At 38.8% G+C, this 12,786-nt stretch overlaps 1 protein-coding gene across 5 annotated transcripts in view; it reads right to left on the bottom strand.

Annotated features, from left to right (window-relative positions):
* Positions 1 to 12,786, bottom strand: part of LOC124157990 (low-density lipoprotein receptor) — a 223,772-nt gene that overhangs the window by 30,850 nt on the left and 180,136 nt on the right. For 4 of the 5 annotated variants that reach the window (XM_046533123.1, XM_046533125.1, XM_046533128.1 and 1 more), the window contains one exon: positions 8,586 to 8,708. In XM_046533123.1, coding sequence (XP_046389079.1) covers positions 8,586 to 8,708 — 123 coding nt within the window. Of the gene's footprint in view, positions 1 to 8,585; positions 8,709 to 10,271; positions 10,392 to 12,786 lie in introns of all 5 variants that reach the window. The other variant, XM_046533124.1, reaches the window with a different exon arrangement.

Below are 12,786 nucleotides of genomic sequence, written 5' to 3'. Positions count from 1 at the left end.
TGATGTTATCAAAACTCTCTACATAAATGTGTGTTCATTACTGTCTAAGTTAAAACTTATATTTTTGTATTAATAGTATTGAATATTTTACATTTTTTGTATAAATATCTACTACTTGTTAACCTAAAAATAATCTCCATAATGCCTCATTTTTGTCAAAATGCCTTTTATTAAGAGTTGAAAATTTCCTGTATTTTCTATTTTTTGCTCTCATAGATTTTACCTAGAGCATAATAAAAATATTCTATTCTATTCTACAATAATTGGGAAAATGGCACAGCAAGTGTAAAGGGACCAGAGTAACCTTTCCAGTGTAAGTGAAGGAGAAGAGCGCGTTCAAAGCAAATAAAAATTAAAAAAGAACTGAACCTAACCGATATCATAAGTCGGTGATGGTCCGATTGGACGAAAACATCTGAAAATACAATGACAGATAATTTTTTTTAATTATAAATATTTTGCTCATTTTTTCGTTGCATTTAAAAGTATTTTTCATTTTTTTGTTTGTTTTTCCATATTTTGTGTATTTTATTTTATTTTTGAAACTGCTTTTATAATTTTTTCCTTTGTAAGTTTTCCGTTTTTTCTTTTCATTTCACAAGTTTTCAATTACTTTATTTCCCGCAGGATGGATATAACAAGAATGCTGCCAGATAGAAATCCTGCGATACATCCGACTACATATATATATGTGAGATTTACGTAGATTCTCATGTGTGAAAACCAGGGAATATCAGACCAAATAACTTAATGCGATCCTATGGAAGCATCAGTACAAGGCTTATTCACAACTGACGCAAAAGTGACAATGAGCGATATTTTAAGGGCAAAAACGTAAATACAGGGCAAAAATTATTGAAAAATGAAGATATATTCATATTTTGAACACAAAAATGATCAACTCAAAAACATCACTCTTGCAGAGAGAAAGAAACAATTTTTCAAGGTGTCACGATTTCCAGTTCTTTTTGACGTGCGATAAAACGTGACATAATTGCCGGCTTGATAAGGACGGAAGTTCGGTTTTCATCTATGCCGACTGAATTACCAGTAAATATCCATATTTTCCACTTTATAAGGTCGTAGGATAACTGAACGCCTAGCAACGTCGACACATCGTGAGAGGTAAACTGATTTTACGGTACGGCAGTGATGGTGTGGGACTATGAATTTTCTTCGCACTAGTGTTAAACAATCGAAGTAATCGCGTGACGCAAAGCACGTGGAAAACTTGGGCTGCACACGTGATACCGCCGTTAATACTCGCCTACAGTCTTCTGGGCCATGTAAACATTAGAAAAAGCCATCAGAAACGTGAGCTAACACTATGAAAGTTCCGCTAACTCCACCCATAAACATGACGCACTGACCTTAAAAAAAATAACTTGTCCTCGATCCGTGGAAGGAAAATTAGCCACATAGAACCCATGTTTCGAACAAATAAGCGAAGAAATTACGACGGGATCATGAACGTTACGAAATTAAATCGAAACTCGATGCTTGAACCAATAAAAATTGGTATTTATGTATTTGATAATGACGTAATTTTAAAAAATCAATTCAAGAAGTCACGAAGTGCTTTCATTGCTAATAAGAATGTTGAGAAACCGAAATGAACTCACTACTGAGTTGGTGGAGAGTAATTAGGAGGAACGTGGAGGAAAGGCTTCAACCGAGGAATTCAAGTAACGCGAGCAAGAGTAACGACTAAAGAATGGTAAGAATTCAAGAATTCAATTCCATACGCAAAGACTGGAAATTAGGGAAATAATCGTGAGAAACAAGCAAATTTCCTCCGCATAACACATTCTAGCACGTGCGCAACAATGTAAATGCGAGCATGCGCTTCCTGTGATGGCGGAGGCCAAATGACTATCGTAAAATCCAAATAAACTACCACCAGAAAACTGTCCAAAACTTTTTAATTATTTGCAGGCGAATGCAGAAACTCAAGTCATAATACGTTGGCAAAGTGAAAATATCCCCGTGCACGGTCGGCCAAAAGAACTTGGAATGGTATTTAATTCAAAAGTTCAGGGATAACATTATCCACAGTATGCATCCTTATTTTGCCTCCATATCGACGCGCTCAAACAGAAAATCTAAAAATCCCGCTATGCGATTATGAATCCCAAGTTTTCCACATCTCCGTGTGATATTCTTCCTGAGCAACGCCGGGTGGCCTCTAGGTAAATAATAAACTAGGGCAGTGGCTTACCTAGGAATATGTTTGGGGGAATGAGGGGGCTTAGTGGGGGCTACCCCCCAGGAAATTGGGAGTTAAGAAATTTTTTTTAAAAACAACATGCTTGAAAATGCATTTATATCATTTGGGCACTTTAAATTTAACTTTAAGCAGATGCAGTTATTATACGTCAAATCCAGCCAAGATTTTAAAATAATTTTTTGATTTCTCTGAGACTTTGGGGGGTGGCCACCACGAACCCAGCATTCTCATTTGTGAAATTAAGGAACGCAGCCGGCGTCTTTTGTTTGTATTTTGCTCATTTGCCTGCGAATGCCTGGAGCGAACGTTTCCTTCGTGTTTTGTTCAATACTCTATTGTTGCCAACAACAGAGTATTGAACAATTTGTTGGTGGTGATAAGGGAGTACACCAAGGTGCGTATAATAGGAGGTGGTCTCAGCTGAAAGTAGGGGAGGGAGTGTGTGACGTCACCAAGTTCCACATTGCCTTTCGGTTCCTCAGAGTTCCTAGCATCGTGGCTCAGCAATTTGAGGCTACCCTGTACTTTGACTTGAAATCTTTGGATAACTGGAATATGAGGTTTAAGTAACTTCATAATAATTGAGAATATTTCTTTAGGCAGGTAAGTATTGTTTTGTTAAAGATAAATTCACTGCCCTTCCGAGGATCCTTTATAGCAATCCCTTACTTTTACAGAAATAGTTATCACTTCATCCTGATTCGTAATATAGGTATTTGAATGTGTCCGTGAGGAATATGTATTATGAATATGTATATCAGTAGTCCACAAAGACTGTTATCAATGTAGGGACTAAGGTCATTAATGTGTGGCTATAATTAACTTTGATTTTGCACTCATCGGTGGACGGTAATACGGCGTTTAAGTCTCTTCCTTATAATAGAGAATCTCTCTTTCCGCCGGTAAGTTTAGTTTTTTTTTCATAAATTCAATGCCATTCTGAAATCCTGTTTTTAATTTTGTTTCTTTCCAGAAATGACAATTGTTTTGTTGATACATACACGCTCACATTTCTTTGTTGAGTCTAGTACAAAACTTAAAATTGCATTCGCAATGCATTCCGCTAACTTTATTCGAAGTTGAGATGTTTCTTCGTTTTTGCCCACTCCTTCAGCGCGAAAACAGAACGCTCAGCTTTCGCTCTTGTCATACGTGATATTTTGAGATAACTTTTAGAATGTGAAATTATAAAAAAGTAACAGCCCTTTTCCAAAATGATTTCCACCACATCACGCTCCTAAATAGGTTGAGTATATTAGGGATGCTAGCATAGCACATTAAGCAAAATTCAACCTGGATTTATCACTGAAATTTCGTGAATATTAATAATTGGGGAAAAGTGAAAATGCATTTTATTTTATAACTAGGTACGAACTTCCACTTTATCATGCCTGACTCGGTTGATTTTTTTCCTATAATTAGATCCAACCCTCTCCTCTTTCTTCCCACCCTACCTTCTCATTATTCAACACAAACACCACTGCTAAGTGCACTTCTTTTTAAAATGTACGACCTCATGATTGCCTAGCCACTGGAAACGGTCATAGAATTTTGCAATGGAGCAGTGGAAAACACAAAAGTTGTGTTCATGTATTAGTACGTAAAGATTCCACTAAGCGAGATCCACATCGTAAAGTTTCACCGAGGACCTGTGAGGTTACTTACCCGATGATGAAGGACTAATTGTAAGTGAATTCCCGCCGCTACGTCCAAGATTCCAAAAGTTCTTTTAAAGTAGAGAGTTGATGATGGAGTTGCAAAAAAAGCAGCATGCCACACAAATTGAGCACAAGACAGCAACATTCAACAAACATGCATGCGTACTCTCATGCGATATATTTAAAAAAATTAAGCCCGAATCACAGACACGATCGTCTTTTTCCTTTCTTCAGAATGATAGCTCCAGCGACAGGTTTTCAGGGACCAAAAGAGTGACCGCTCAACATATCACACGCTCATTCCCACCATCCCTTTTTCCTTATCTCACTCCATCACATTCCGTATTTACAAATGTGATTCAATTAATAGCTAAGCGTGGCGTTACAATCCCTGTTAGCGGCCGGGCGTTCTCATTGGCTTACAGACGGCACCAGCGATGGTTTCAGCGACGGAAAAAGGGATGGGATTTTCATCCCTGTAGCCATCGCGTGAAAGGGTCATTTTCCCCGCTATCATTGGAGCGATCCCTCGGAAGGTAAGGAAAAAAAATGATAGTCTGATTCAGGCTTCATTCAAGATAAGGGAAAAAATTCACATGAACGGGAGAAATTGATGCCGAATCAAGAATATATTCAATAAAAATAGAAGCACTAAGAGATTGAAAATAAGAAGAGATTATGAATGCCTTTCGCTTGATAAAATCAGAGATACGAATCAGCAATGAATTCACATCGTATTTTTCCGACAACGTCATTGAGGTTCGACAAGTCCTCATCGTTTAGATTTGCCGGACCAAAGCAAGGAGAAGCGAGTGATATGGGGGTGAGAGTACTCACCGCCAATGGCTATCGTCCTCGTCTTGGTGACCAACTTCGAGGGTCGCTTCGAGGATACACGCGTGAATCTGAGGACGGTTGTCTAAAAAACTGTCGGGAACTCTTACCCCGTATAGTTACGAATAAAGATTCTCAGGCGCGAAGGGTGCTTCATAGAAAACATGAGCACTAAATTCTTAGTGCGATAGCTCTATAGATATATGAAGCTCTTAGCGCGTAATTTCAGTATTCATGCGCCAATGGATCATAGAAAAAATAATCGCGTAGCCTGACGGAATATGCGCAAAATTAGCGGCAAGTTAGGTGTTTTTTTCTAAAGGTTTTGGACAAATTTGGAAAATTAGCGAGAAACTTTGGAACGCGCAGCGTCGTATTCATTTTTCCATGCGCTTTGCAACCGTGTTTTGTTAGTTCTAACGGTGAATCGTGGAAGAAGACACCTCGGAAGGAAAAATAACGTGGATATGATATGCGACTGAGAAGCAAACTTGGGAAAGTAAATCGATGCGGCTGAGAAACAGCTCAAATAAATAAAAATGCCTTGTGTGCGTCAGTTTGTTGTCATAGTTACCATGAAAAATGATAGATGGCATTCAGTTAGCACTTATTTTTTTTCTATGAACTATTTTCTATCTATTTTACGCTATGAATGAAGCTATTTTTTTGTTAATCCCAATTTATCACTAAATTTTTCATTTGAACCGTCCTTCATAGAGTTCCCGACACGTGTAATGTTCTATATTCATAATAATTTTCTACTACATACGTCAATAGGTGTCGCAATCCCAGACACAGCTAGGAATTCATGCGCACGGGTTAAAAACAGCTAGTTTTGCCTATCTCAGAGGTCAACCTCTTCAGAAAAATAATTTACCCTTCCTCCGAGCCCTAAAAATGATATTTGTAGACATATAGAAGCACTCCTCAGATTTCCATCAAAAACCATAACGAATTTGAGTGGCAAACTCTTCATTATAAAAAAACTTCTCAGTAGAAAACCGTTAGCCAACAGAATATATCCCGGATTCATTCTACCTTCGGCAGTTAAAAAGGCTACGGAACGTTGAGGTGATCAAATGAAGATTACAATAATCTACTGATCATTCCGGTATACTTTTAGTCATATAGGCACGGCATAGTCGCCAGTAATACTGAAAATGAAGGCTATCTCGATCCCTTTTTATGACGTTTTTGTAAACTCGCGTTGTTGTTTGTCATCTTGTCCGGGTCAAAACTTGCAACTCAATTTTAACCCACTTTCCGATTAGCTATCAAGCCCAATTTTTTAGGAGAACTCAGAACCAAAATACAATTCAATATTCTAACAGCTTTATTACGATTTTAACTTTATCTCGATTGCTATTCAAAATTTAAAATTAAATATGAGATCAATTAAAAAAATGGCCACCAAATGCCGATGGCGGCGCTGCTATCATTTAAAGGAACGAGAATGCTAGGGGGTCATAGCATTTGCTTGCATCAAAGTTCGTTGAAAATATTTTTGAACAAAAGTTTACTCGTATTCTTCTAAGCTCGCGATAAAGCATTGTTATTTTTATTAAAAAAATACTTTTATTTTGTATCATCATTTAATGTACCGAGTGTAAAAGGTCCTCGAATTTCACTGAAAAAGCAACACGCCTACGGAGGACGTCCAAAAATTAGTCATTTCTCGTTTTTTATTCTTATAAATCAAAGATGGCCGAGCGGCGCAACCTTAAATTTTCATGGAGAAGCAATAACAAGCAAGAGTTTATATTATCACACTAATGTATCAATTTCCCGAACGGAAGTAAGTGAACTAAAGAACTTAGATAAACACCTAAACAGAAAAACAATCTATAACTGATATTCAGGCTTTACTTTGTGAAACCTCTCCATATTGGAAATAAAGAAATAAAACCTTTGTAAGGTTCACTGTTCACTCTTATACTATAACAGTGAACCTAAAAAGTTTTTATTTCTTTATTTCCAATAAAAACAATCTTCTTGAACGACAAAATTAGCTAAGGACTGGTTCAACCAGTGCTTTGGGCCATCTTCTTAAATTCATTGAATTGAGTGGATTCTCTTCAGAGATAAAAAGTCCCGAAGAAATAAATGCGTGCCCCGCTATGTTTGAGAAGATTTTAGATAACTAGGTATAAGGGATGGGATATTGGATGCTCAATTTAATAGGAGGGGAATGTGAAGGTGCAAGGAAAGATTGGATGCAGCGACAAGGATTTATTTGTCCAGATAGGACGGATAGTTTCCAGTGCCAGTGCGCATGCGCTTGTTAGTAACATAGCAATCTCATTGTTAGTAGTAGGAGTTGTTAATCCTTACGGATGGGTTACCGTTTGATCACTCGTGTTCACACGTTCCAGTTCTCTGTCCATTCTGGACGCCCTTGCCGAAGTCATCGCCATTATTACCGAAAACACTGATAACAATGGGCTATTGCAAACATTACGTGAGACAAGGCAATATTTCCACTGAATATATTTTCCGCACGACAAGGTTCGTCATTGTTACAAACATTTTGTTGGAACAATGAACGCGTCGTGCGACGATTATTACAGTGGATACATTTAAATGTCTAATTTAGCTAATTTTAATGACTTGCACCACATCGTGCCACATATCATACAAGATCTTACGTGAGACGCTCTGGAATCTCGTGCATATCTTTTGGCATGATGATCGATTTACGTAAGATACTCGCCCCACTTCGCCAGACAACCTTTTTCTCCGCTGGAGTGAAATTCAATAGCAGTATGGAGTTCCCGCTCATTGTAAATTTGGCTGCTTTTATTGCTTGGGAGTTCAGTCTGGTTTTATATTTTTCTGTCCTTTATGAATACCCACTACTGATTGGTTTCCCGCATGTAGTACTCTTGTCTATGAGCCTCATACGGCTCCACGATAAATACATAATGTTACTGGGTCCTTGCCAGTAAAAAAAGTCGAAATTGGATAAACTCCTAGGGTCCGTTTTAAACCCTCTAGTTGATGCTAACAAGAAAATGGTACAGCCTTTAACTTTTCCTAAAGGTGGTTCAAAGTTCTAGCTAGCTTCTACTTAAGATCAGACTTCAAGCTAAACATAACTTTGAGCCACGGCCAGGCAAGGTGAAAGGATGCATCATCTTAGGGTTAGTGCTAACCAGACATTATAGAGCCGGCTACTAGTCACATAAGGTGGTCAAAATACATTCGCACGCACTTCGACGTGCTGACACGCCTGCAAAACTGTTTCCCGCGTCAAATGCCAACCAGTTCACGCTTTTCAAAAGATCCTTTTCGTTTACAGGACCTAAATTATATGATAAACTACCGAGCAAAATTAATGAGGAGACATTTTGAAAACCTTTTCTTAGATTAGAAAAACAATGGTTAATGTCTTGCATAAACGTACTCGTGAAGATTTTGTTTCTTTTTCTTTTGTAGTCAAATTCAAGCTTTATGTCAAAGAAAGTCTTTTTTTCTGTTAAAATATTTTATATGCAGGAAGGATGTATATGGATCCTTCCATCATATGCGCAATGCATGTAAAACCCTATTGGTGACCAAAAAACAGGCCTTTTGCCTTGTAGGGAACCTGACTTCCAAATATGTTCATAAATATTGCATGAATCCATTAAAATGAATACGATTCAACTCGGACAGAAGATCGAAAAGTTACCGAAAAGATACGTGCCCCTGACCGATGGAGCTTGTGTCAGGAGAGACAACTTGCTTGCAAACGGAACTTGTCCAAGTGGACGGGAAAACGAGGGACGTGTGAAGAACAACGAGCGATCAAAAAGGGGGTTGAGGGTTATGAAGGGGCAGTCTTGGCAAATCCCCCGCCAAAAATCCCATTCGCGTTGCTTGCTTACTGCAGGACTTTTCGTCCGATTCGTCGGAGCAGTCGACGGCGTCGTCACAGACCCAAGTGAGCGGGATGCACTCCCCTGGAGCACCCCGGCAAGTGAACTCGTCCGAACCGCAAACCTTCTTCTCTGCTCGGCGATGATGATCAGCAGCAGCAGCAGCAGCAACGGCAAGACATGATGATGATGATGAGGTCATGAGGGGGTCAAATTGGGGTCATGAAGTGAGAGGGACGCCGCGGTGAGTTGTAGCCAGGGTCATCATCGTCGTCGTCGGAGGGGACCAGGGAGATAAAGAGAAGACAGAAAAAAATGGACGAATCAGACGGTGAACAACGACTGAGGGGCGAGGAATGCTGGTACACCGCTCGGGATGCACCACGCACGACCTCACGAAAGGTAACATTGTAAAAAAATATGCACAAAAAATATCGTCACTCGGGCATTCCTTCTAGGGTGAGTCGCCCGCTAACCAGTCAGCATCATGAGACAACCTTAAGAGAGGAGAGAAGAAAAGTTAATAAGGGTGAGGAATGTACAATGCCTGGTGGATAGGAAGCAAGGTAGTAGGATGAATGAAAATTCAGTGCGTCCAACCCCAGGATGATCTAAGAAGCTACTGTCACGCATTAAAAAAATCACAATAAAATGCGATGAGAATTCCTGGTCGTTATCTCACCATCTTTCACTCTGAGGTTTGTAAGCCTGAAAAACATTTTGCCTCTTGAATCCTATTCCAAAATCGAACTTTATTCACACATTTCTATATAAAACTGTAGTTCCTCAAGGTACAGCATACGGACCGCTCTATTTTTATACCTAAATTCGCGCTACCAGTGCGGCAAACACTTTCCTGTCTATTTGACCACAGCAGAAAGCTGTCATTTCCTCGTACGCATTTTCTTTACTTCATCTCAACACTAAGGGAGTCAAAATGCCTAAATCGAGGATTCCTTACCGCCCGTGTCCCTAGGAAAAACCATTTTCAATAACTCTCCGAAATAATTTTCACGAAGACCTAATCAACTAGGCAATTTAAGAATACAAATAACAATTTCATATCTTTACTTTATGAACAAGGAATTCCAGGAACAATCCTATTTTAATTTCGTATATGATGTCTTTTAGTATTAAATAGATGTATAGAGAAATAAAATTTTAGTTCCATTCGTGAAAATGAATAAACAAGTACCTTGCTGTGCTGGATACAACTGCAAGTTTTTATGAGAAAATTTATCACGAATTCTACAAAAATAGTGCCCTTATGGCCCAAAAAATCAATAACAATGCTATAAAAAATTTCGAAAGTTTGAGAAAAAGTTCTGACAAAATATAATTACCTATTGGGAAATATTAACATTAATAAAAATCGATAAGGGTCGGATAATTTCGCTGGATATTACAACGGACTCGTGTACTAATAAAAAATGTCGATTATGGTTGAACTTTCATGCATGGAAAAAGTTTTGATGCACGAACCAATAGTAGGCCTTAGCAACGCATCCAATTGTTTACACGATGAAAGTTTCGTTCCGAAGGAAGACTACTCTGTGACAAAACTTCTAGGTAGCTTCTAGGGGTCGCCGGGGGTGGGCACAAGATGGAAGTGGTGAAGAGGGATAAGGGGGTTAATAAATAGGATGGTGAGGGTGAGGTAGCCGCCGATGAGTAGATGAGCGGACGGTGACTTACAGTCGCAGCCGGCCTCGTCCTGAGCGCCGGGGCAATCCACCGCTCCGTCGCACTTCCACGCCGTCGGGATGCACACGTCATCAGGGCACCGGAACTGAGATTCGAGGCACGGGTGCTTGCCTTCAGGTGGCGACGAACAGGGTGCATAGGTGAAAGGTGCAGTGATTGGGGTGGGGACGAATGCGCGCGCATTTTGCACGCAGAAAAAAGGGTTGATGGGAACGGAAGAGAGGTCAGAAAGGTTCACATAGACGGAGAAATAAAGCAAAAAAAACAAAGGAATCAAGATAAAACATTTAACAAAGGCACGTCCGATACCATACCATATTCACGAAATACATATGTACAGCCAAATCCCGATTGTACAGCTGCCCATTATTCTGTTTTCGGATTAAACTGGTCATTACAACCCCTCCCATTGTAATTTATAAGAGGGAATTATTAAATGAAAAAAATATTACGACAAAAATATTATTACTTATAGTCGATTCCACACAACTACAAAATGACATTGGCACGATATATCATGATATCTTAAATAGTATTGGAATAGTATTGGTAAAAGTTGAATAAAATGGACTTTAAATACCAAATTAAATTCGTTATTGTGGAGGAAAACGATTTCCTTCATAATAACGAATGTTGAGAGGAATTGGCAATAAATACCGCCTTAAATTCGTTATTATGGATGAAACCGATTTCAATAAGGTGACACCCTCAGTCCTATCTCGTCTTTGACAGTTTGACGCGTCAGAAAGACAGGCAAATTTAACGAAAAATGAATTTCATAATCACCGACAGTAATTTTACGGAATATTTTGCATTGCACAAAGTCACAACATCATTTTTATCTTATTCGAGTACTCGTGCTTTTTAGCGCATTCATCTGAGACGATAGATGAAAAAAACCTCTCTCACACCCTGTCCATACGCCTCACAAAGAGTGAGTTTTCTTAGCACGGAAGCATGTCACAGCGTGATCAAATGAGTGAAAGCCCAAGCGGAATAGGGAATTTCAAGCGGTGATATACGACACACGATGCGCTTGATTTGATTTATGGCTGACCCAACCATCAACATTTAATTGGTATTTATAGGTAAGAAAAAACAGGAAACTAGAGCTCACATGGCAACGATTCATTGTTGAGTTCTGCATAAACCTGTAGAATCAAAGGCATTCAAGGGAGTAACAGGCCAATAAATAAACCACGATTCTTATTACGTAAAATCAACAGAGGACACCAATTATTGCAACTGAAAAACGACCACAAAAATTTGGGACAATGATAATACCAAAAAAAAGGCACTGCAGCAAATTAACGAAACGTTATGCAGCACACTACATACGTATTCCAAGAAGTAATTACAACTATTATATGCGTGAAAATACTTCTAAAATATCAGAGACTAGTACACATAGATGAAAATGACAACTACATAGTCGTGAAACCTTTATGAGCCAATGTGTCTCGTGCGTTAAACTTCTGATATCGCGTTCTCCCATAGAAATGTATTCGATAGACGATGAAAGTTAAATGTGGCGCATTTTAAAACCACTTGGGTAAGACTGCAACATTGGCGGATTAAGCACTCTTCCATCTTCTTTCTTATCTCGACTGTGTCGCCACCCCATGACTGAGGCAGTGTTTTTAAACACCGTGTAGCATTGTGGGGCGGAGAAAACAGAAGGAGAGAAAATGAAAAACGGCTCCCAAGAAAATTCTCACAAAACATAGACATCATTTACTATCTACTTCGATGTCCCAAGATAAAAATATTCAATGAAACATTATTAGTTTGAGAATGTTAAAAAGGGGGCTCTACCCCACGCAATGCCATCAATTTGCTAGGGATGAAAAATAAATGTAATTGGATAAGTGAAAAAATGTACAAAAAACATACAATAAATTTATACTCAAACGAAGATAGTGACAGGTTGCATGAATGACACGTTTGAATTCCAGTAAACTTAAAATTCCATGGAAGTCACTTATTTTCTGCGTTTATTCTTACAGTGAGGCTAAGCACTTGAAAAATTCAATTGAATGGTTATCTCCACCTTATACAGTTCTCCTCGATGTGTTAACACGATCGATACTACAGGGATTTACCGAAATAACAACTTTCTCTTTAGGTAAACAGCTTGAAAATTATCTGATAGAGACTTTGGAATAGTTTTCCTTCCCAAATCAAACCAAATGATTGAGGTCCATTAATTGGTCGGGATCTTAAGCCGAATTTCCTATAATCGGGGTTAAACACAGAATCCTGTGACTTCATCGGCCACGTGACTTAAAACAAATCCTTCCGAAATTAAATTGACCGGGGGACATCCCTTTACGTCAATGAGTTATATAATACAGAGAAAATAACAGAAAAATGATAGGGTCTAATAGTAAAGACACCACGGTGCATTACACTATGCGGGAAACACATGGGAGAGATTACACAACTGATTGGGCCATATGTCAAGGGATAGAAGGATAGACCTCGGAGTATATATTAACAAGAGCGA

The sequence above is a fragment of the Ischnura elegans genome, chromosome 4, assembly GCF_921293095.1.
Source record: "Ischnura elegans chromosome 4, ioIscEleg1.1, whole genome shotgun sequence".
Classification (NCBI taxonomy): Eukaryota; Metazoa; Arthropoda; class Insecta; order Odonata; family Coenagrionidae; genus Ischnura; species Ischnura elegans.
This window is presented reverse-complemented; position numbering and strand designations above follow the sequence as displayed.